A 26,122-nucleotide genomic window follows, 5' to 3' on the forward strand; every position below is an offset into this window, starting at 1 on the left:
GTTACTTTGGAAATAACTCTTTCTATCCAAAACCTGTGGCTACATTTAAAAACCTTAACTTATGATTTAAAGTTTTGAAAAGAAGGGTCCAAAATATGAATACTATTTGAATAAAGCTGCATAACTTTCTTTTAGAGCATGGTAGAATTTTTAATATTATCATTGAAGCTCATAGGTACTATCTATGCCGGCACTTTTAAAAGCACTAGTATAGGTCTTCAGTTGATATATCCATTGAAAACCTATACCAGGGCTTTTGAAAACACTGGAATAGGTACTTCCTATGTCAGCGCTTTTAAAAGCGTTGGTATAGCCCCTGAAATTCGCCGGTACAAGTTTTCAAAGCTATTGGTAAATACTGTCTTGGCACAAATAAAAACACTGGAACAAGGTCTGAAAAGCACCGAAACCTATTCCGGCGCTTTTGAAAAACGCTGGTACAAGTCCGACGACCCTATATCTATTGTTACTGCCTGGTAGTTTGAAGCACCGGGATAGGCATTTTGACCCTATTCTAGCACTTTTTGGGGCTATCCTAGCTGTTTTGCAAACGTTGGAATAGTCCCATTTTTTTGTAGTGTTAAAAGTTCATTTTTTATCCTAAAGTATTGTAAAATGTGCCTTGAAGGTTAAAGGTTTCTACAACATTTAGCTTAAAGGTTTCTATTGATTACCTATAAAATAAATTATATATATATATATATATATATGAATGAAACTTAGGTACAGTATTTATGTGTAATTCCTTAGGTTCTTCTCTTAAAATTCAGTCATGTAGTTTTTTTCTCATGAGATAGAAGTGTATTTTTAGTTAAATAGCCACATGACTGAATTTTAAAAAGAGAATCTAAGGAATAATACCTAAAATACTATACATAAATTTTGTCCCAAAAAAAAAAAAACAAAAACAAAACTGAAACACATGCTTTATTGGCTAACAATGTTGTGGTACAATTGGCAACCAAAGGGACCCGTATTCATAAAGGTTTTCATTAACCTCAAGCTATCTAAAATATAAACTATATGTATTTGATCAAATTCCCTAAAATCTCTACAAATTATAAAGGAAAACTCACATAGGTTCCACAGCTTCTCTCCTGCTTCATATCTCTCTTCCTCTACGATCCACATTCAAAGGTAAAACTAAAACCTACGATTCAAACCTGTAATAATTTAGGATGTCGCTGTAATTATATGTTTTTCATTTGATGTACTGGTTTTGGGACTATAATTAATATGTAGAGATCACATAAACTTCTTGGTAAGAAATAATTAGTGCATATAAATAAATGTGTATATCCTTTAACACATAATAATGAATTAATACTTTCAAACAAATGTGAGTGTTTGATGGTATGGAAGGCTAAATAAAAAGAATTCCCAATGAATGCGTCACAAAATCTTAGGTCATTATGAGTAAGGTTCATACTTTTATATATTTATTGATTTATTCATAATATGTTAAATTAAATTTGAAAATATATTTTATGAGCACATAATATAAATATATATATATATATATATATATATATATATTCTCTATGTGAGAAATTGGTTTCACCTGTTTTAGAACAATCTAATTTTTAAATTAATTAATATACACCACTGTCAGTTCCTCTAAAACCTTCTCCCATCTCCCCATGTGTGTGTGTTAAAATACTTAGTATTTTATATATATATATATATATATTCTAATTTAATTCATGACTTTTATCAATATGAAAATTTTATTTCACATGCAATGCATATGGTAGCAAGTACATAACCATAACCATACATATATGTTCATAAATGCATATATGTGAGAAAAGTATAAATATATATATATATACATAAACACAAACATTCATTGCCCACAAATGTGTGAAACTTTAGAGTGCTCTTGTTAAATTCATCATCAACAACCCTACATTTAATATTAATTGCACACAAAAAGAGAGAAGTTTCACTAGTTGGTTCAAGACATGTCTATATAGAAACATAAGTGAAATCCTTTATGAAGTGTTTCAGCATAAGAAATATTAAAAAAAAAAATTAGAATCAATATTTAAAATTAATAATAATGAAGTAGTCAAATGAGTAAAAAAATAATAGTATGTTGATTCGATAATAAATAGTTTTGTACTGCAAACCGGTTGCCGAATTTTATATCTACCTTAGTAATGGGAAAGAGGACCTCTTTTATTCTATTTTAAGTTCAGTTAGTTAGTCAAAGGTCTCATTCAAAAATCTCTCTGTCGCTAAGAAAGTAGGTTTCTCTACTTCTCTTAGGTTGTAGAAATTTTGTCCCTTCTTGGAAGGAGAGTTTGTTCTTGTGTTGTTTCATTGTTCTCTGGGAGTATCACGAATACTCTTAGAGCTTGTGGGGGTTTTTTTCTAGGGGTTTGGGAAACAGTTCTCATATACTTTCCTTTCATTCTCGCGTGATCCTATCATCAGAAGAGAATGGAGCAACTGACCAGGAGGTGGGAAAATTTGTCACTTTCAGATAAGGAGCGAATGGATTTCACACTCCCTGAGGATCATAGAAAGGTAGAGTTTGTAATTGCTGCTAAGTTCTTCACTTTGCGTTTTCTTCAGATGGAAGCAGTAGCAAGAACTTTTAAGCAGTTATGGCGTTTCAACAACAGATTCAAAATTCGCAATCAAGGGAACAATATCGTCCTGTTTGTCTTTAATAACCTTGCTGATGTTGATAAAATCCTGAGTAATCAACCTTGGAGTTTTGACAAACACTTGATTATCATGCAAAGGTACACGAATGATGTTCCCGTCAACGAGCTAGCTTTTAACAAAGTTCCATTCTGGGTGCAAGTCCATGATATCCCCTATAGTTTTTTAACGAGAAAGGTGGCAAAGTTGTGTGATATAGTGGGCGATGTCCAGAAATCAATAGGCGCAGTGGACGACGATGGAGGTAGTTTTTTCCAAGTTCGGGTTATGGTGGATATCACTCTTCCTTTGTGCAGAGGAAGGGTCATCTCTCTAACCAATGGAAGCAAGAGCTGGGTAAATTTTAAGTACGAGTGGCTGTTGAATGTGTGATATTGGTGTGGGCGATTGGAGCACAATGACAGGGATTGTGAGCTTTGGATAGAAAGTAAGGGCACGTTGACCACTAATCAGCAAAAGTCTGGTCCGAATCTAAGAACACCACCATATAAGACAGCGGGTAGAGATGTTATCTATGTCTCGGGGTTTTTTTAGGGTAAAGCTCGGCAACCTCAAGGCAGAACAATGGTGGCGCAACCAGTGGATGTAGAGCCTGACATGGAAGTGGAGTGGACAAGCAGAGTATTGAATGCTAAAGCCGTTACTTGCCAAGAGTCTCCTATTAATTCGGGGGGGGGGGGGGGGAGTCCATTACAAAGGAAAGCCTTAAACACATCAACTCCATTCCGAATATCTCGCAGTCTTTGAAGCACAAGATGGGGTGTACTATACGGGTTTCCCAGCAAAACCTAACGCGACTGAAGACGTAATGAATGTGCCCAACTCAACAAGATCCGTTGAGGAAAAGATCACGTTAAGTGCATTAAATATTGGCATTAATCTTGGAGATGCAAATTTAAATCCCAAGATTTTCAAGTCAGCCACCACTAGTAGGGTTCCAGAGTTAATGCAAAAAACCCTAGTTGACTCTAACACTGCCAATCATGCTCATAACCCTACCATCAATGCGCCTTCAATCCAAGTCATTAATGAGGACATGTCAAAACCTTCCAATCTCAGAACATGGAAATGTATCATGCATTAACCAAAACCTAGTGAGGCACAGTCCAAAGTTGAACAAGGGAAAAAAAGAAAATCATGCACTGAGTTAACAGGTTAGCACAATGTACCTAGAAAATCATGCAGGTTGTTCAAGTTGATCAGAACACATCCAATGTATTGTTGGAGGCTGTGGGGCAGCCCCGCCAAGAGCCATGAGTCTACTAGTATGGAATTGTCATGGACTTGGGAACCTAGTGATAGAGAAAGAGCTTTGTGAGATTTCCCAGGCAAAAGATCCCTCTGTTATGTTTATTGTTGAAATATGGGCAGATGAAGATAGGCTAAAAACAATAAAACATAAGTTATAGTTCAATCACATGTTCATTGTCCCTCAGATTCATAGAGGTGGGGCACTTGTGCTACTCTGGAAGGATTCTATCAAATTGAATGTGGAAACTTCACCAAAAAACCACATTGATTGCATCATAGGAAAGGGAAGTGAAGATGTGTGGCGGTTTATGGGATTCTATAGTGAGCCAGTCACCCATAAAAGGTTTGAGTCATGGGATTTGTTGAGACGATTAAATAGGCAATTTGGATTACCTTGGCTGTGTAATGGTGACTTTAACGAGATTTTAAGATGATCGAAGAAGGTGGGAAGGAGTACTAGAAGTCAAACACAAATGCAACTTTTTAGAGACATTATAGATGAATGTGGCTTCCTAGACATGGGTTATAAGGGACATCCGTTCACATGGAAGAAATTTTTTAGTGATGGGCGAACAATTGGAGAATGACTGGATAGGTGTTTGGCAAACAATGAGTGGATGGTTTGCTTTGGGGGATCTACAATGCATCATCTGACCTGCAATACCTCGGATCACTCACCCCTATGGATCATACCCAAAAATCTAGTGGCGGTTACTTCAAACAAGCCATTCCGTTTTAAAGAAATGTGGCTTGCTGAGAAAGGGTGTTCAGATACTGTCAAGGCCGAGTGGGGGAAGTGCAAAAACAACAATAGTCCATCGAGTATTGTCAAGAAAATTGAGGATTGTGGTAAAGCTTTAACAAAGTGGAGCTGTAATAGCTTTGGCAGTGTCTATAGAGAACTGAAGCACAAATAGAAACTGTTGGCTCAAGTAGAGTTGGAAGCTCTTACCATGGGAGTGAACTTTAAAGCCAGAATGCTCAAAACCGAGGTGAACGATCTCTTTGACAAGGAAACCAGGATGTGGTTCCAACAGTCTAGATCTTTGTGGTCCATACATGGAGATAAAAACTCTAAATACTTTCACTGGAGGGCAACCCAAAGACTTAGGAGGAACCGGATTGATGGGATCAAGGATTCATAAGGAAGGTGGTGTTCGGATCCAAAAGAGGTGGCTTCGACAATTCTAGATTTTTACAGTAACCTGTTCTCTTCTCCCTAAACCTGGCAACCCAAAGTGGTATTGGACTCAATTCAGTGCATTGTGACCAATGATATGAATAGGCTGCTCTTGGAGGAATTTTCTGAGAATGAAGTGCATGTGCCTATTAATCAAATGGCCCCTCTGAAAGCTCTGGGTCTGGATGGGATGCCCCCCATATTCTATTAGCACTATTGGGATTTGGTGGGTAAGGATATCACTCAATCTGTTCTTTTTTCTTTTTTTTTTTTTTTAAAAAAATTCTGCTTCCCTTCCGGAACACATAAACCGCACCTTTATCACCTTAATCCCAAAAGTCAAAAATCCAGAGTTAGTGTTTGAATTTTGCCCCATAAGTCTATGCAATGTTTAGTATAAAATATTCTCCAAGGTGTTGGCAAATCGTTTGAAAAGAATCCTTCCTCATATAACCACTAAAAATCAAAGTGCCTTTACAAAAAACCGGTTGATTACAGATAATATCCTTTTAGCTTTTAAGTCCCTTCATAGCATGCAAATTCATAATTCTACAAAGCAGGGTTACATGGCTCTTAAGCTTGATATAAGTAAGGCATATGACTGGGTGGAGCGAACTTTTTTAGAGGCTATTATGAGGAAATTGGGTTTTCATAAGCAATGGATATCACTTATAATGCTTTGTATCTCAACTGTATCGTATTCCATCCTAATAAATGGTGCACCAATGGGGTTCATTAAACCTACAAGGGGAATAAGGCAAGGGGACCCCTTCTCCCCGTTCTTGTTCTTATTATGCATCGAAGGCCTTCATGGCTTACTCTCTTAAGCAGCCTCGAGGGGAGATATACATGGTTTCTCTCTTAATAAGAGGAGCCCTTCACTAGCCCATCTACTTTTTGCAAATGATAGCTTGTTGTTTTGCAGATCTAATGTTGGGGAATGTCGGAAAGTTGTGGAAGTGTTGCAAATATATGAAGTGGGTTCAGGTCAACAACTCAACAAAGCAAAAACCACAGTTTTCTTTAGCAAATCCACCAATGAAGAGAGTAGGCAAATGATTAAAGATTGTTTGGGTGTGGAAGAGGTTCGGAGTTATGAAAAGTACTTGGGACTACCATCCTTAGTGGGTAGAAATAAAAAAAGCAGTTTCAACTACATCAAGGAGCATGTGTAGAGGAAGCTTTAAGGTTGGGAAGAAAAATTACTTTCTCAAGGCGGTAGAGAAATCTTGATAAAGGCAGTGGCTCAAGCAATTCTTGCCTATTCAAAGAGTTGTTTCAAGCTTCCTATTGGTTTGTGCAATGAGATTGAGGGGTTTATTAGGAAGTTTTGGTGGGGTCAAAGGGGAGATAGGAGGAAAATACATTGGGTAAGATGGGAGGAGCTTTGTAAGCCTAAAAGTGAGGGTAGGATGGGTTTCAAGGACTTAGCATTATTCAACGATGCCCTCCTAGCAAAACAAGCTTGGATATTACTCCATAACACAAATTCCCTCTTCTATAAAGTTTTCAAATCTAAGTTCTTTCCCCATTGTTCCATCATGGCGGCAGCGGAGTGCTACTCGGGTTCATACAGATGGAGGAGTATTTTAGTAGGTAGGGAGGTGTTAAAAGAGGGGATGAGATGGAGGGTGGGCACGAGTGCAAAGATCCGGGCCTAGCTTGACCCCTGGCTTCCATCAGAATTCTATCCTTATATTACTTCCCTATCAGTCAGTGGCTTTGAAGACGTGACTGTGTCTGCCCTTATCAATCCGAAATCAGCTTCTTGAAACACTCCTCTGTTACATGTTCTTTTCCTCCCAAGAGACATTGCTTTAATCAAGTCTATCCCACTGAGCAACAAAGTAGTAGAAGACAAGCTCCTATGGCCCTTCACTCCTTTGGGCATATATTCTGTCAAGTCGGGGTACCATTTTCTATGCAAGTCCCAGAGCTCTGATGACCACTCATACCAACCAAACAATGATGGAATATGGAAGAAGGTGTCTTGAAACACTCCTCTGTTACATGTTCTTTTCCTCCCAAGAGACATTGCTTTAATCAAGTCTATCCCACTGAGCAACAAAGTAGTAGAAGACAAGCTCCTATGGCCCTTCACTCCTTTAGGCATATATTCTGTCAAGTCGGGTACCATTTTCTATGCAAGTCCCAGAGCTTTGATGACCATTCATACCAACCAAACAGTGATGTTATATGGAAGAAGGTGTGGGGGCTCGCCATGCAGCCAAAGATTAGGAATTTTCTTTTGCATGCTATTAAAGACACCATTCCGACAAAAAGTAATCTCAAACGGCGAAGATTAGTCCTAAGTGACTGCTGCGATCACTATCATAACACCTCAGAGAATACCTTACATGCATTGTGGTCATGCCCCTTTCTGTCTCAGGTGTGGTCTCATGATCAAAGCTGGAGGAACTGCTATACCAGGACATTTCAGAGTTTCAGGGACTTGGTTGAGCTCATTATTGAGGAAGGTTTGGATTTGGCTAACTTTGCTACTATTGTGTGGATGGTGTGGCATTGGAGGAATGCTTTGAGAACTACCAACAAGCTCTTCCCGATTCAGCAAGTGCTTCCTGAGGTGCGGGCAGTCCGAGTTGCTTATGTTCACTCCATTCCACCTAAACCCCCTCACCCATCATCTCAAGGTTCAGATCGGGTCATCTGGAAACCTCCACCCTGGTCGAGACTCAAGGTGAACTTTGATGGGGCTATGTTTAGGGAGAACGACTTAGTAGGTGTCGGTGTCGTGATTCGAGACGATAACGGTCTTATGGTGGCTGTAATTGTGGAAAAGATCTCACTCCCCTACTCGGTTACTGCAGTGGAAGTTCTCGCTGCAATAAAAGCCTTAAGATTTGCTAGAGACATTGGTCTTAAATCTCTCATCCTTGAGGAGGACTCCAAGATTATCGTTGACGCTCTGTTAGGGGATAACATGGAGCATGTTGGGTTTGGAAACCTGATAGAGGAAGCTAAGTGGCTGTCAAGTCAGTTTGTTGAGGTGAGTTATAGTCATGTTAGCAGATAGTGCAATTGTGCTGCACATAACACTGCTAAATATGCAAGACATTTTGGCGAGTATATGGTGTGGATAAAGGGTGTTCCTCCACATCTTTTATTCAAGCCAATTTGGCATCTTTTGAATAAAATTACAGTGTTCTTTCTCAAAAAAAAAAAAAAAAGGGTTCTTCTACTTTGTAATTTTCTTTTTCAACTTCAATGGAATAAAGGTTTTAGTAAGTTTCCTTTATATATAATCTAGTCTTTTGACAATTATTAGTTTATAAGAAAATTTAGAATATCAAAGGTTACGAAGCACGTAGTCATTATGAGTTTTCAAAAAGATATTTCCACTCAACTTATACATTCGCATTCACCCTCAAAGTAGATGGATTGCTACAAAATTTAGTTCTTAATAGATATAATGTTGACCTAATTCTCTAAGATTTTAATTAGGACTAATTTGATAATTCATAATTTAGTCAAGGAACATTACTTAACCAGTTTATGTCCCCATATTCTCAGTCCAAGTGTTTATGACTGAGAACTATGATTGTTTTTAGTGTAAATTTGTTACTAGGATTTAACCAAGTTATTTCTAATTTTAGATGGAAAAAACAAAATAAAACTATTTAAAATAGTCAATTAAATGAGAATATAATTACCATAAATTATCTCATTAATTACAACTTTAAGTGCTAATTCAATGCAATGTCCAAAATTAATAAAAATTTGAACTATCTAGAACTCATAATTTCAAAAATAAACCTTTTTTTTTTTTTTTTTTATCTTTTAGATGAAGCAAAAATGCTAAACTTCGTGTGTGTGTGTATATAAACATAAACTTATATATATGCTTATGTTTTTTTAGATGCATTGTAAGTAAACTTTTGTCAGAAGGAGTTTTTTCATTATGAATATGATATCTGGGAAGCCAAGACCAAGACTCCACTTTAGGCTTAGAATATGGCGTAAAGGCTATCAATGAAGCAAGAAAAGCCTAGTTTTATAATAAGGCTCCAAAAAATACTTTCTACAAAGACAAGCTAGCACAATGGATGACTTACCATAATAAGTGCTTAATTAATAGTCTAGTGGTAAATAAGAGAAATGTCCAGGGGTAGATGTCTATAATATTAATAAATGTATTCGCATAGTAAAAATTATGCATTTTTTACATAGTCAGTTAATATAAAAGTGAGCCCATTAACACAAGAGGAAAATGGTCTAGTAGTGAATATGATAAACATCTAGTTGTAACGTTGGATTAGTTAATAAATGTGTTTACATGATAAAAATCACATATTTTCCTCATTATTATTAAGTTAACATGAAGGAAAATTTCCATCATATCCAAGATATTATGACCTTCATTATAATAGAAATAAACAATGATTAAAGGTTTCATTATTATAAGTAAAAGAGGTAAATTAGGATCGAATGAAAGGAGAGAGACCCCCAACTTAGTGCAGCAAATATTTAACCAAGGTTCTTATGCCCATAATGGAATATGTGGAAGGATGTATGGTAAATGAAAAAAACTACTCTTATATGAATGGGTGAGTAAATATATGGTGATGTGGGAATAAAATGGTAAAGAAACTTTGCTAATTTGGGCCATGGTGAAGAGAGACCAAATTGTAGCTAATTATAAGATCTTTATGGTGATGGGTTTCATTAGAAAATAGAAGGAATGTTTGTTTGTTGATGGGTATGGGCCTTTATGAACTAAAAAATAAACTTATTTCTGAATTAAGGGCCGAAAATAGCTATATTGATGAAGACATGAAGAAACAGATTGAAAACATCACAAAACTAGGTCGGATATCTAAAGAGATAAGCAAAGAACACAAGGGATTCAATGAGTGGATATTGGTTGCAAGCCGACGTGACCATCAAACAATTCTTCAAGTACATACTTTATATTCTCTTTGTCTCAAGAATTAAATATACTTTAGTATCTAAATTTTATTCAATTGCATGGCTTAGTTAATTAATTAATAATAAAAAATTTGTAGATACTTATTGATGGGAGAGACTTTGAGGCTGTTGACATTCAAGGACAACCTTTACCTACCTTGGTATAATGTGAAAAGAGACCCCAATACCATCACCATTTTAAGGCAAGAACCATGAATGCAATGGTAAACCATACATCATATCTGCATGCAAAATGCTTCACCAAGCTAATTCTTAGTTTGTTAGTATGTTATACTAATAATCATCTTTCCTAATAAAAAAAATTAGATAAGGATGACATCGAGAATAAGCAAAAGTCCAATAATTCTTAACGTGGATTGCGATATATACTCAAACAATTCAAAGTCAGTTAGAGAAGCTTTATGCTTTTTTATGGATGAAGAAAAGGGAAATGCAGTTAGTTTTGTATAGTTTCCACAAGCATTCGAGAACCTAACAAAAAATAATGTTTATAGTAGTTCCTTGAATGTAATAATGGAGGTAAGCATCAAAATTTAACTTATAGTGATTTCAATATGTTGAATTGAAAATGCATGCCCTTGACTAGAGAAGATTGTAACGAAATTTCTATCGTGCTATACACTGAAACAAAGATGGAGATGCCAAGATATGATGGGAATGGAGGATGTAGCTATATTGGTACTGGGTGCTTCCACAGAAGAGAGACTCTTTATGGGCAAAAGTATAGCAAGATTTTTAAGGCAGATTGGAAGAGATTGAGCAATAGAAGTGTAAAGGAGAGTACAAGTGTATTAGAAGAGAAATGCAAAGTCTTTGCAAGTTCTAGCTATGAAAAGAACTCTCAATGGGGAAAAGAGGTCTGCATGTGTGTGTGTGTGTGTTCAATTCATGTGAACCACCTACATGCTTATTTGTGATGTGTGTGTATGTGTAAAATTCATTTGAAACTCTTATAAACTTATTTGCAAATGGGTTTGAAGTATGACTGTGCAGTAGAAGATTTATTGATATTAGCCATGCAATGTCGAGGTTGGAGATCCATATATTTCAATCCAAAAAGGAAGGGCTTTCTAGGAGTTGCTCCCACAACACTACTATAGTCACTTGTACAACACAAAAGATGGTCTGAAGGTGATTTTTATAAGAAAATACATAAGAACCTCACTACATCCCTCAAAAAATATGAGCACGCCCAAAACTAACAAAAATCTCCTATGCTAACCCTCCCCATATGAGTATGACTACTCTCATCTCAAAACTACTCCCTCTTTTTGTCACGAGTGACAAAGCGCAAGTACATCAAGTAGACATCTCATCATCACTAGGCAAGCTAGCACTATCATCCTCATCAGCATCATCGCCATCAAAGTCATCATCATCATCCTCAGATGCCACGGGAGAAGGAGAGAAGGCCACAAAGAAACCACCCATGACAGTCTGTCGTCGTGCGATACGACTAACACAGGTGTTCACCTGACACAACTCATCACTGAGAGTGTCAACGCAAGCATCCATAAGCGCAAGCATCCATAAGCGCAAGCATCCATAAGCACAAGCTATGCCATGATGGCCTCAAGTGTCACTCCACCCATAGAAGAAAAGGAAGTGGAGGTGGATGGAGCTAAAGAAGCTGGAGGAGTTACTATCTCGGTTTGCATTCGCCTCAAGCAAAGCTGAGCATCACTCCATTTAATAGTAGCTACGTCAATGGCACCCATGATGAAGAAGTGATCGAACAGAGGATGGGAGATAGAAAAATGGTGAAGAATCCTACGATAGCTGAAGAAAAGATGAGCTTATCACGGGTTGTCATATCCCTATAGACATCTATGAGGGAAAAGATAAAGTGAAAAGGAAAGTCAATAAATAGATCCTCAATGAGGGACAACAAAAAGTAGCACGAGTCTCTATGATAGTGTTATAGTGTGATAAAGGATGAAGGATAAATGTCATCACCATGTTCAAAAATCTTGGACCTTTAGCAAAGGTTAAGCAACGAGTGCTCTGACGATCACCCCAAAAAGAAAGAGTCTCACAAAATAAAGACATAAGCTCATCTTTGGACACAATCCTCAGGCGATCACAACCGAGGTAGTCAGGATGTACTACCCTCAAGACATGGAGCACCTCGGATACAATATCCAGAGTGACCACAATGCGCGTACCTCGAATGCGAGTGGAAAATTGAGGTACTAAAGAATCAAATCTGTGCATATTGGAGTAGAACTTTTGTATGATCACGGAGGGACATGTGACAGGGACGCCACACAGTGACTCCCAACCCCGATTGCAGATGACAATAGGTAGGTCAGTATTGGAAAAATTCGATCGGATGACTTGGCGTTCTGAATGAATGCCTCATCTAGAAAAGTTCTCTAAGTAGTCCTTATGGGCCCTCTCATCATGGAACCAAACAGAAGAAGTGGGGTCAGAGGAAGAGGAAGCCCCAGAACGCAAAGGGTTCTAAGACGAAGTAGATTGGCATTTGAGTGCCATGAAACAACTAACACGAGAGAGAGAGAGAGAGAGAGAGAGAGAGAGAGAATAAAAAAAGCACCAACAAGATAAAATATAACAAATATAGAAACTTGAAGGTATGTATGCATGAAAATGCATGAACATGTGACATGCAAACACAAATATATCATGGGCTTAGCCTAATCCAAACCTAGCAGCACACAATGAGACATCATATATAGCACACATCTAAAATGCATGACAATATAGTTAGAATGCTCATGTAATGCAATGTATGATGATTTTACATCATTTGAACACAAACCCATCCCAAAATTTTTGCAAATAACTCAGCAATTTTGAAAAATTCCAAACATTTTGAAAAACCCCAAATTTTAGGTCAAAAGATATGAAATGCATGATAAGAGGATGAATAATTATATAAATAGTCAATAAAGAGATACCAATGAAAAGATACTTTCTCAAAAAAAAAAAAAAAAATGAAAAGATACAATTGACGAACCACAACCTTCAAATAGTCATCCCTCGCTTAAAGCACATATATTTTACGTAATCTTACAAATTTTTTAAATCTCAAATTGTTTTGCTCAATTCTACACTCGAGCAAAGTTTGAGTGAAATATGGCTTATTTGGTAATAAATTTCAAACAACAATTTTCAGTATTTAAAAAATATAAAGTGTTTGGTAAGAATAATTTATTAAGAGCGTTTTGAGTTACAATTCTCAAATTATGGTATTTAAAACACATATTTTGAGAACTTATACATATCAGTATTTATTGTTCAAGTAACACTGCTGAGTGGCCGTTTTGTAAATAAGTTGAAAACCGTGGGACTCACTTCACAAAATCAAACATAATTGGAACTCTCACGCACACTTCAACTTCTTTCTTTTTTTTCCTTCTTTTTCTGCCACGATTCGTCCTGCCTGTTCTCCTTCTCTTTTCTTTTCTTTTCTTTTTTTTTTCTTTTTTTTTTCTCTTTCCTTAAATAAAATATTATACTTTAACTATACAAGTCATCACTTCAAAAAAATTATAAATAAATAGTAATAACATATAGATACATTTCAAACACACAATTATGTTTTTTCACATTTTAAAATATGTTATTTAAAATACGGTATTAAACATATTTCTTGTATTATAAGTAATTTAAACAAGTGTTTTCATGATACGTGACAAACCAAAATTTTCATATCATTTTAAATACCAATACTTAAACACCACTACCTAAAGGACCTCTACTTTTTACTCAGCTTTTGAGAGTTACGTTTTTGTGCAAGTAGAATTTGAACACAAGTTTCTTATTCCACGATAACCCACACAAACTCAATTTTTTTCTTTTCTTTTTTTTAATAATCACACAAACTCAAATTTATTTTAACGTGATTGTGTTGTAGCCTTGTATAATAGCCTCATATTTGTTTGCAACGTCGCAGGCACGATCATGGCCTGTCATCTCTCCCTCTCTCTCCTTGTTTTGTTAGTTTATCAAAATTGATACTATTCAACTTTGACTTCAACCAACGCTAGCTGCACCCATTTAAGCCTCTCCACGAAGGGAAATTATTAGGTGATTCGGGACTACAAGGTCAGCTTGCTAACCTTGTAGTCCCAACCAATAGAAAAGAAACACATCATTAAAAACAGCTGATATCAACTTACCTGCCATGTCATTGAAAAACAATACACACTTCAACTTCCGTTAATACAAAAATGTTAACCCTCTGTTGAAATTCAAATTTTGATTTGGAAATTGGGCGGGATTAGGTGAAGGTAAAAATTGAAAAAACAAAAAAAAATAATTTTTATCTTGTAAAAAAAAAAAAAAAAAAAAAACAATGGGATTTGAATAATAAAGTAGACATTAATTCTAGAAATTCTCCTCTTGTTGGTTGTAGCTAGAAGCGTTGGGGGTAGCTAAAATTTGTTCAAGATTTGATGTAGACATTATATTGTGTTTGGTCTATGTATATCCTGTTGGTTCTTTTGTATTTGATATTATTTTGGCTAAATGACACTTAAATAAATCACATTTGTGAATTATGTCATTTATTTGGATTATTTTACAATCTATTTGAAGAAAAACTATTTGTTTTTGCTTTTATTATGCAAATTTATTTTACAAGTCATTGGAAATCTGTTTTGATGTTTTGAGTGTTCAATAAATCTTTTAACACTAAAGTATCATAAATTTTCTCAATAGTCTAGTATGAAAGTGATAATTGGTCATTTTCATCTTGTGTAAAGGAATAAAGGCCTGTAGCACTCTAACGTCAAGTCCTGTCCATATACTTAATTGAGAAGAGTTGTTAAGTTAAGCTCTTGGTGAATCAGAATTTTAGAAGTAGAGAAGAAGAAATAGTTACTTGAAGGGTAACCAACATCCTGAATTGAGAGAGAGAGAGATAAGAACAATTTGGTTAATTTTCTGGATGCTTCTCATTATGTTGCTTATTAGTTATATACAAGAGTTCCTTAATTCTTTTCCCGCAAAAACCAATTGAACACCTCAACTAACAAACCAATAACTAACATACCAACACATACCAGCAATTCAGTAATACTAACATACAATGCATTACACCAATCTTTCAGTACACCATTAAACTAGACTCCTAACATTACCCCCTCCACTAAAACATTTTGCCCACAAGATGTGGAAATTGCTGCGTAAGAGCAAACAAGTCCTCCCAAGTAGCATCATCAGAGGAGCCCCCTTGCCACTAAATCAAAAGCTGAGTAATGGTTCTATTGCGTAGCTGGCATGATCTAGTCTGCAGAACAACCACAGGTTCAGAGGCAAGGATGCCTTGAGAATTGACAGACGGCAAAAGTGAAAGAGGCATCGTCTTGTGTCCCAATTTAGCTTTCAAACAAGAGACATGAACACAGGGTAAATAGAGAAGGTTAAAGGCCTGCTACAAACGGACAAGTGAAAGAATTCAACAAATCTTGTCGTTCAGCAACAACGTATTCTCTATTTTTTTCTAAATATTGATCCGACTGATACTAAACCTGAAAAAAAAAAGTGCATGAAGTTAAGATACTTTAACAGCAGCCCACACAAACAAACAATAAACAACACAACAGAATAAAAAATCCAACTTACCACTCCTGCATAATGAACAATGTTTCACACAAAAGCATCAGAGGGAACATAATTTTGTAATTTAATGTCCACTGTTCTTTTTCTTTTTTTTCTTTTTTAAATGGTATAAGAACTAATTTCTTTGCAAGAACAGAAACACAGTAAAAATTTAAACTTTTGGCCTTCCAATAAGCAGGTTTCATAGTAGTTTCAACAAGCAGTTTCTGTACCACAAAAAAAGGAGCAAAATTGGTACCTTACAAGTGCAGAAATGTTGCCAACGTTAAGATGGAAGGAAGTGGCAGCCAAACGGTAGTGGTGATGATGAACAGAGAGAGAGAGAGAGAGCTCAAAAAATGAAGATTGAAAATGAAAAGCTTTTTGGTTTTTCAGTTTTTACCTTGACCGAACCCGCCCAATTTCCAATTCAAAATTTGAATTTCAACAGAAGGTTAACGTTTCTGGATAAACGGAAGTTTAAGTGTGTACTGTTTTTCAGTGACGTGGCAGTGACGTGGCAGGGAAGTTGATATCAGCTGTTTTCAATGATGTGTCTTTTCTATTGGCTGGGATTACAAGGTCAGCTTTCCCCTCCACAAATTTGTTGCTCTAGCTAACCTTGTTATTTGTGTGTACGGTTTGTATTGATAATTACCCTTTGGTCAATCAATCATACTTGCTAGTCTTATCTACTCTTCTGCTTGGCTCCTATTATACATGCCTTTCCCCCTCCTTTTTCTTTTTAACGTTTGCCAGTACTATCACTTTTTTCCTTTTTTCCCCATCCTTTTTTTTTTTTATCTTCTGGCTGTACTATATATATATTCATGCAGTGTAACTCATTGAAAGCACCATAGGAGCTAGAAAGAGTGAGAGAGATGGCAAAAGATGATAATCTTCCTCTTTTTGAAACAAAGTTAGCCAAGGGACGAATCCTTTTCCAATTCTATTCACTTTTAATTTTCGTGGGAACATGCTTCATCTTCGCATATAGACTGAGCCACATACCAGCAAAAGGAGAACCAGGAAGATGGGCATGGATGGGATTGTTTTTCTCAGAGCTTTGGTTTTGTTTTTATTGGTTTGCCACTACGGTTGTCCGATGGAACCCCATCTATCGTAACACTTTCAAAGATCTTCTCTCTCACAGGTATATCTCTCTGTTTCACATGCCTAGCTAGCTTATATATATTGCATGCAAACTTGATTTTCTATGTATGCGTTTGTCTATTACATGCTTTTCTTGCTGAGTGTGGTTGTATATAATAAACAGATATGAAAAGGCTTTGCCGGGCGTAGACATATTTGTTTGCACAGCAGACCCTGTGATAGAACCACCAGTTATGGTGATTAATACAGTCCTATCAGTCATGGCTTATGACTATCCACCTGAGAAGCTAAGCGTTTATCTATCAGATGATGGTGGTTCAGATTTGACGTTCTATGCTATGCTGGAGGCCTCACGTTTCTCTAAGATTTGGCTGCCATTTTGCAAGAAGTTCAAAATAGAACCAAGATCGCCGGAGGCTTATTTCCGCACAGCTGTTGAGCCACTTGGGGAGCCTGTCTTGGCCAAGGAGTGGTCAACTGTCAAGGTAAATCTGACACTATCATTCTCTCCTCATCATTTGCAAAACACCATTCATTGTTGGATGGAATAATATGACCATCATCATTTCAATTGAAAAAATAAAAAGAAAAAAAAGACCATACTTCACGGTTATTGATGTTTTATTATTTCTTAGATCACAAATATATAAATATATACATATATATTATTATGAGAAATACTTCTTTTTTTTTACCATGTAAATTTATATTGTAGTGACGGAAAAAAGTAGCAAAAATTGTATGCCTTTGCAAAAATTGTACAATATTTAGCTATTTTTGCAGAGAAGTATAAAATTTGTCACCTTTTGTGTATTGATAGTGTAAATTTACATTAAAATTACAATGTAAGTATATAAAAGTCTTACATTTAAAGGAGTCAATATCGTACCAGAAGTTATACTAATTTGGTCACTGGTACGATATATTTCAGATATCAGTTAATACCGGTATACCGTTTTGAATTTATTTTAATTTTATATATATATATATATATATATATATACACAAAAAATAAAAAAGAAGAAAAAAAAAGTTAATAATATTGCCATTCCAAATATTGAGTACTTGTAAAAAAGAAAGAAAAAAAACCAACACTTTTCTTATTTTAGTTTTCTCTTTCCTTGACCCACATTTATTTTATCCTTTCATTTATTTTTTTTCTACTGTTGCACGTTTGAAACTTTTTTTTTTTTTTGACATTAAATATTAACTTTGCTAGTATAAAAAAGAACTACATTCATTATCTACTGTCCAATGCTCCACATTTTCCACAAAGAACTGTGGATGCTTCACATCTTCCAAAAATTGGCAGGCACGCCTGAAGCAGTAAAGCTAGTTGCCTGCCAATCTATCAGAATTCATAGCTCTCTCTTATCGCAGTGCCAACCTATCTTTCTAATTTTCAAGTTCCAACACATCACAGCTTCACACGCTATCTCTTTCCAACCACACATTATTACCTCTTCCTCTTTCAAATTAATTTTGTCTTCGTTCTTTCAATTTTTATTTCATTTCTTCCCCATTAGTTACAGATTTATTTATCTCTCTCTCTCACAGTATCACACAATTCAGATCAGTCTAACTCTTTTAGCATTAGTCCATTCTATTTTTTTTCTTCACTTCAAACCGATTTCCAGTGTATGAATCAATATCACCAACGCCTCTCCTCACCACCAATCGGTATTTCGTCGTCACCGATATGATATAGAGGAGGCAAAGAGAGTCAGAAGTTTAATGTGGCGTGAGAAAAGGTACTGGTCTAGTATCCACTAACCGACCGAAACAGTTGAATTTCGTTGGTATGAGGCCGGTATGGCCGGTATTTTTTCGGTACGAAACAAGAGAGTCTCTATACCAGTGTACTAGTCAGTACGGTATATACCGGCTGGTACGGTACGAAATTAACTTCCTTATTTACATTTATATACTTTAATAAGAGTAGTTGTTAAGAGTTTTACAATTTAATGGTAGTTTTTTATTTTTTTAGTATTTTTAACAGAGACATTTATAGTTGAAATTCATTCAACCCAACTTAAAAATAAAACCTTACTAGCTAGGCCAACATGACCAAGAAGAATTAAAGTGAATAACTGTCAAAAAAGAAAAAAAAATACTGTAGTGAAATTTATTACAAGTAGACGGGTGAAATACCATGCATAAAAGTAAGGATATGCAACTTGAGCAATACGCTGTAAATACTAGTAGGTTGAGTTTAGTAACTTGGATTTAGATTTGAAATTAATATATTTGAAGTCAAGGGATTTTAAATCCAGAGATTCTAGGAGTTATTTCAAATCCGAGCATTTTAAAGGTTTAAAATTCTTTGTGGATTTATCAAATCCAAATCTTTGACCTTTTTTGAACTTCCCAAACAAGTTAATTATCTGGATTTTAATCACCTAAATCCAAATCCAAATACTCAAATCATATCATGCAAACATACTAGTAAAGAATTTTGTTGTTACATCTCCCGGGCATACGACTCTCTTTTTTCTTTTTCTTCTTTTAATTCAATTTTAATTTTTTAAGTATTATGCTCTCTTCATCTAAAAAAGTTATCTTATTAGTTTGGCCTATAAGACTCATGTGAAACTAACATATGGGCCCTACAATGTCTACTTGTCAATTTTACATAAGTCTGTGGAGCCCACATGTTAGCCTCACATAAATATTATGCATAGGATATATACAAGATTTTTTTTTTTTTTTTTCTTAGAGTATATTTGTTTGGAAGTGAAATATGATGAATGGAAAACTTTGGAGAGAAAATAAGAAGGAAAATTTTTTAGAGTATGTTTGATTGGGTGGAGAGGAAGAAAAATAAATGGTGAGACTCAAGTATTTTTTCTCTGAGCCTACCAAAAAATTCTCTCAAACATGAAAAGAAAACAAGTGAGAAAATATTTGGACAAAAAACTCCCCTCAGCTAACATGTTAGGTGTAGTTCACAGTTTTTTTTTTTTTTTTTCCTACTTTGTTTTCCGTTTTGTCATTTTTTTTACACGTTGTCTTTTTTTTTTTTTTTTTTTATACGTGTGAGCTGTTTCTTTTTTTTAATAAATTTCCTTAGTTTTTCTGTCCTTTTTCTTATTTTAATCTCCTTCATTTTTTTTTTTTTTTTTGTCGTTTTCCTTTTTTTTTTTTTTAATTTAAAAACTTCCTTCTTAAGCTTTTTTTTTTTTTGTCCTTCTCTGTACACTTTTGGTGCTTTTATTTTTTTGTTCATCTGTATTTTTTTTCTTATTTGTTATTTTTTTATCTATTAGAGGCATAAAAGAAAATTTATACAAATTATATATTCTATTTTTCTATTTATTTTTTTACTCTCAAACTAAAGACTTTGAGATAAAATTAAAAAATTTTCTATCCCTTTACTTTTTTTTATCCTCATTCAATTTTTATTCTCTTATTTTTTTTACACCTCTAATCAAACGGATCTTTAATTAATGATGGTATAAGTTGGTGAGGCGTGTAGACAAACATACGGAGAAAAGTATTATTGTAGGGCACATGGAGTGTAATATTCTTTGTTTGCGCTATAATTTGGCATCTGATTATTGATTCCAGTGACTGAGATATAAAATGTCCTATTAGCCCCGTCAAAATCAAACTTTCCGTATTTTACCTGTGCAAGCACAGCCACACACACACACGCACAAAAGTTGTCTTCCGTGTTCAATAATCTCATCATATTCTTTCTATATTATATTCTTGGTCCGTTTTGGAAAAAAGTTACAAAAACAGCGTCACCAGTTGACAAGAAACGACATCATTCAATGGGACCCTCCAAAATTAACACTATCCAAATCCTCAGGACAGTTGTCAGTGTGCATTGATTTTTTGGTGTCGGCCAATGCAACTTAGGGTGCGTTTGAATTGACTTCAAACTAATTCCGGAAATGATTTTCCGGAAAATTCGGTGTTTGGCTGTTACGGAAAACGTTATTTTCCGGAAAATCATTTCCGGTTGACCACGAATTTTCCGTTTGACCACGGAAAATGAAATCTGCCTTCATTTTCACTTCATTTTACTTCCGGAAAAAGAGAGAGAGAGAGAGAGAGAGAGAGAGAAGAGAGAGCCCAGATCAGAGAGAGAGAGGGACGATCGCGTCGACGAGCGGCGCGATCGACGATCGCGCCGCTCGTCCGACGATCGTACCGCGTCGACGAGCGGCGCGGTGCACGATTGCGATCGTCGATCGAGCGGCGCGATCGACGATCGCGATCGTCTCTCGTCAATCGACGAGCGCGATCGACGAGCGCGCTCGTCTCTCGTCGATCGACGATCGCGATCGACGAGCGCGATCGTCTCTCGTCGATCGACGAGCGCGATCGACGAGCGCGCTCGTCTCTCGTCGATCGACGAGCGCGCTCGTCTCTCGTCGATCGACGAGCGCGCTCGTCTCTCGTCGATCGACGAGTGCGTTCGTCGATCTCGCCTTCGCGATCGTTCGCGCCGGCGAGATCGCGATCTCACGAACGCGATCTCGCGAACGCGATCGCGCCGGCGAGATCGCGATCTCGCGAACGCGATCGCGAAGGCGATCTATCTCGCCTTCGCGATCGTTCGCGCCGGCGAGATCGCGATCTCGCGAACGCGATCGCGCCGGCGAGATCGCCTTCGCGCCGGCGGGTTTTCTGGATGTGTTTTCTGGGTTGTGTTTTCTGATTTGTGTTTTCCTTTCTTCTTTTCCAAACACTAGAAAATATTTTCCGGAAAATTTTTTGAAATGCAACCAAATACACAGAAATATTTTCCTTTTCCAGAAATTAGCATTTCCGGAAAATATGTATTTTCCGGAAAACGTTTTACGGCAACCAAACACAGCCTTATTGCCTGTCCTGAAACGAATCAAATAGAAATAGGTAAATTCCATTAACAAGGGTTGGGCTAATACAAATCACTGAATGAAGTCTAAAATATTTCAAAATGATGTTCCAAAAGTCAACCCTTAAAAGAATTAAAGAAAAATGTAATTAACTGACTTAAATAGTATTTAGGGAATTAAGTTGGACTAATACTTTTTTTTTTTTGGTCAAAAGGAAAGGACTAATACTTTTACCATTATAAAATGGATATCTCTTGCAATATGTGAGTACATTGCAAGTTCATATAAATTATAATTCATGTACAATACTTATTCATTATATTATATTTGATAATTAGGCTCCGCTTGAGAGTTCATAAAAGAATGGAATGGAATGGAACGAAATGGTAATAAGGGAATGGAATGAAATGGAATGTATTTAAGTAAGGAAAAGGAATGGAAAAGAATGGAATGGAATGAAATTAAGTAACCTTGATTGGATATTTTAAAATAAAGGAATGGAAAGGAATGAAAATGAATGGAATGTAAGTAATCATGTTTGGGAGCAACATAGAGAGAATGGAATGGAATCATTTTATGACAATATTACTATTAGACTCCTATTTTAAAATAAAGAGTTGAATATATAAGAGTATTTTTGGAGTTTTAGTAAAAAAATCATTAAATCTAATTTCATTCTCTCCCATTCCTCCCAATTTCGGGGGGAATGAAAATTTGAGGTTTTAAGGGAATAGAGAGGAATGAGTGTTCCCTCATACCCATTCCATTCCCTGTCACTTAAACTCTCAAACAAGGGAATGGACTTTCCATTCCCTCCATTAAAACTCCCAAACAAGAGAAGGGAAGAATATTCTAAAATTATTCTTTTTATTCATTTCCATTCCATTCCCTCCTTCCAAGCGGAGCCTTAGTTGTATCACATGTCATTAAAAAGAAGAAATATGAATTTTTGTGATTAATATAATTCATTTACGAACATGTTTTTGAATGAATTTACAAATATTTAATTACTTTGACTAATTTATTTGCAAAACATTTTCTATATTTTACTTTTGTGCTTTTTAGTTTTTTTTTTTTTTTTTTTTCAGTTGTTAAAATTATTAAATTTGAACATGTGTGTCATATTTCAAATAAATTGTTTTTTGATATAAATCTTAAATAATAACCATATACTTTCCAAGAACAACCTAAATTTAAATCCCCCTCCCCACTTTGTGTGAAAAAGAAAACATATAAATTATCTTTTATATTAATAATTAGTGGAATGCTCATGTATCTCAAAAACACATAACTAAAAAAAATTAATATTAAAGAAAACACTATTATATTTTCGCTGAATGGAAAAAAACTAAAAATAATTAAAAAAATGGTTAAAATTTTTGTTGATATGGAAGGAAAAATTTAGAGTATCTCTTATTTTCTTGCTAAGTAGTTGTCCAAAAGTTTTTATAATTAAAAATATAAAACTAAAGAAATAAAATTATTTATCTTTGAATACAAATAAATAATAAAGATTAAATATTTTATTAAACCATTTTCTTAGTTAAAAGGTTAATAAATTAATTCATTAAAACCTTTACTTAATGAAAGAGGTTAAATGGATAATACCTATATCCCTTTCAAAGAAGATTGATATATGGAATTAATCAAAAAATGAGGTGGAATGTCAAATGAGAGAATTTTTTTTTTTATAAAAAAATGTCACTTTTGACGTTCTTTTATATATATATATATATATATATATATATATATATATATATTTTGACACACAATTGTAAATCCATCTCAAAACATGTGAAAGAATCCCAAAAATGAAATCATTTATCTACTTTACTTAATTTCCATAATATCCCTCAATTATAACCCACCATTATAAACCCATCAAAAGACTTCTAGCTAGGAAGGTTGTAATATATATCTTGTATCTTCTTGATACGTGACATCTGCAAAGTCGTCTATTTATTTTGTATCTATTTTACGATTAGGTTGGAAATTAGTTTATTTTTCAATTCACATGTGATTAAAAAAAAAAAAAAAAAAATCATGTTTCATGTATGTAGGTGTTATATGAAGACATGAAGAAACAGGTTGAAAACACCACAAAACTAGGTCAAATATCCGAAGAAATAAGCAAAGAACACAAGGGATTCAATGAGTGGATATTGGTTGCAAGCCGACATGATCATCAAACAATTCTTCAAGTACATACCATATATTCTCTTTTCTCATGAGCTGAATATACTTAATTGAATAATTAAATTTTATTCAATTTCATGGCTTAGTTTATTAATAATAACTAATTTATAGATACTTATTGATGGGAGAGATTCTGAGGCTGTGGACATTCAAGGACAACCTTTGCCTACTTTGGTATACTTGGCACGTGAAAAGAGAACACAATACCACCACCATTTTAAGGCAGGAGCCATGAATGCATTGGTAAGCCACACATCATGTCCACATGCAAAATGCTTCTCCAAACTAGTTCTATTTTTTGTTGTTTCAACTCTCAATAGCCATAAAATCCATATATTATAAGTTTGTAAGTATTTTGTACTCATAATTATTTTTCATAATCAAACATATTAGATAAGGGTGTCATCGAGGATAAGCAATAGTCCAATAATTCTTAATGTGGATTGCGATATGTATTCAAACAATTCAAAGTCAGTGCGAGATGCTTTATGCTTTTTTATGGATGAAGAAAAGGGAAATGAAGTTGGCTTCATACAGTTTCCACAAGCATTTGAGAACATAACAAAAAATGATGTTTACAGTAGTTCCTTGAATGTAATAATGGAGGTAAGTATAAAAAAAAATTACTTATAGTTTTTCCAATATGTGTGAATTGAAAATGTGTACCCTTGATTAGAGAAGACATTTTAACAAAATTTATACATGTGTTATATATTGCAATAAAGCTGGAGTTGCCAGGATTTGATGGGAATGGAGGGCCTTGCTATATTGGTACGGGGTGCTTCCATAGAAGGGAGACTCTTTCTGGGAAAAAGTATAAGAAGAATTCTAAGGCAGATTGGAAAAGATGGAGCAATAGAAGTGTAGAGGAGAGTACAAGTGTACTAGAAGAGACAAGCAAAATCCTTGCAAGTTGTAGCTATGAGGAGAACACTCAGTGGGGAAAAGAGGTTTGTGTGTGTACAATTCATTTGAACCTTCTATATTCTTATTTGTGATGTGTGTGCACAATTCATTTGAACCTCCTATACATTTATTTGTAGATAGGTTTGAAGTATAACTGTGCAGTGGAAGATGTATTAACAGGATTAACCATACAATGTCGAGGTTGGAGGTCCATATATTTCAATCCAGAAAGGAAGGGCTTTCTTGGTGTTGCTCCAACAACACTACTACAGTCACTTGTACAACACAAGAGATGGTCTGAAGGTGATTTTTATATATTTGCCTCTAGGAACTGTCCCTTTGTGCTTGGATATAAAAAGATTCCCTTAAAACTTCAACTTTCGTACTGTATCTATTTACTATGGGCTCCAACCAGCTTGACTACACTGTACTATGCTACTGTGCCATCCCTTTGCTTGCTTAGAGGCATATCCTTGTTTCCACAGGTAATAGACTTTTATTTTTTAAATTGAAGTTGTGTATTATTGTTGCTAAACTGTCTTCTAAGAATAGAATCATCTTGCACTAACAGATTTCAGATTCATGGGTTCTCGCATTTGCATTTGTCATCTTTCTCCACCGTGCATACTGCCTTGGAGAATGTATTTGGTTTGGGGGCACATTCGAAGGTTGGTGGAATGATCAAAGGATGTGGGTGTATAAAAGAACAACTTCCTACTTCTTTGGCTTGTTGGACTATATCCTAAAACGACTGGGGTTTACAAAGTCAGCCTTTGTCATCACAACAAAGGTGGCTGATGATGATGTGTCACAGAGATATGAGCAAGAGGTCATGGAGTTTGGTACTTCTTCTCCAATGTTTACCATTTTAGCGACACTTGCATTGCTAAATGCCTTTTGTTTCTTCGGAGGACTGAAGAAGTTGATTGCAGATTTGGAAACTTTGGTTTGGGAGCGATTTGCATTACAAATTCTTCTATGTGGTCTATTAGTTTTAATCAACCTTCCTGTTTACCAAGGACTTTTCTTCAAGAAAGACGTTGCTAGCCTGCCCACCTCAATTTCATACCAATCAACTATCTTTGCTCTATTGCTTTGTGCAATAGCCCTATATTAATTTCTATGTTTGTGCCGCACAAAACTTCTATTTGATATTTATTGTTGTTATGTTCTTATTGAGCCACATTAGTGTAATATTTTAGTTCACTTTTATACAAAAATAAAAATAACAAGTTTGGATTGAGTGTGCATATTCCAAATCTGAATTTATTAAAAAATATAAATTCAGACTTAATTATGGCATTAAAGATTCAACATGGAGAACTAAGTTCTGAATTTGGCTAGAGTTGGAAGTCTTGTCAGCTTTAGGGTATGTTTGTTTGAAGGGATTTTAGGAAGAATGAAAAATTGAGGAGTGAAAAGTAAAGAGACAGTATTTTTAGTTTGTGTTTGGTTGAGA

At 35.2% G+C, this 26,122-nt stretch overlaps 1 protein-coding gene, 1 long non-coding RNA gene and 1 pseudogene across 2 annotated transcripts; 2 read left to right on the forward strand and 1 right to left on the reverse strand.

Moving 5' to 3' along the window:
• LOC126728623 (cellulose synthase-like protein E6) overlaps positions 1-11,253 on the forward strand; it is a 29,142-nt pseudogene extending 17,889 nt beyond the window's left edge.
• Positions 11,254-14,949: 3,696 nt separating this feature from the next.
• LOC126726874 (uncharacterized) lies at positions 14,950-16,126 on the reverse strand. Its single transcript, XR_007656086.1, has 2 exons — positions 15,879-16,126; positions 14,950-15,549 (listed from the first exon to the last, which is right to left on the reverse strand). It is a non-coding gene; the product is annotated as an uncharacterized LOC126726874 (long non-coding RNA).
• A 200-nt stretch (positions 16,127-16,326) lies between these two features.
• LOC126726865 (cellulose synthase-like protein E6) lies at positions 16,327-25,906 on the forward strand. Its single transcript, XM_050432273.1, has 8 exons — positions 16,327-16,772; positions 16,896-17,217; positions 23,622-23,762; positions 23,869-24,000; positions 24,151-24,363; positions 24,483-24,707; positions 24,801-25,148; positions 25,235-25,906. Exons 1-8 carry the CDS (start codon positions 16,501-16,503, stop codon positions 25,778-25,780), a joined length of 2,199 nt encoding a protein of 732 aa, XP_050288230.1. The 5' UTR covers positions 16,327-16,500; the 3' UTR covers positions 25,781-25,906.
• Positions 25,907-26,122: the final 216 nt, after the last annotated feature.

The sequence above is a fragment of the Quercus robur genome, chromosome 5 (genome assembly GCF_932294415.1).
Source record: "Quercus robur chromosome 5, dhQueRobu3.1, whole genome shotgun sequence".
NCBI classification, from domain to species: domain Eukaryota; kingdom Viridiplantae; phylum Streptophyta; class Magnoliopsida; order Fagales; family Fagaceae; genus Quercus; species Quercus robur.

What these genes read in the sequence shown, in the direction of transcription:
- LOC126726865 (XM_050432273.1), top strand. Translation starts at nt 16,501, where the DNA reads ATGGCAAAAGATGATAATCTTCCTCTTTTTGAAACAAAGTTAGCCAAG. An exon ending in AAAGATCTTCTCTCTCACAG is followed by an intron (nt 16,773 to 16,895) that starts GTATATCTCTCT and finishes TATAATAAACAG; the next exon opens with ATATGAAAAGGCTTTGCCGG. An exon ending in CAGGAGCCATGAATGCATTG is followed by an intron (nt 24,001 to 24,150) that starts GTAAGCCACACA and finishes CAAACATATTAG; the next exon opens with ATAAGGGTGTCATCGAGGAT.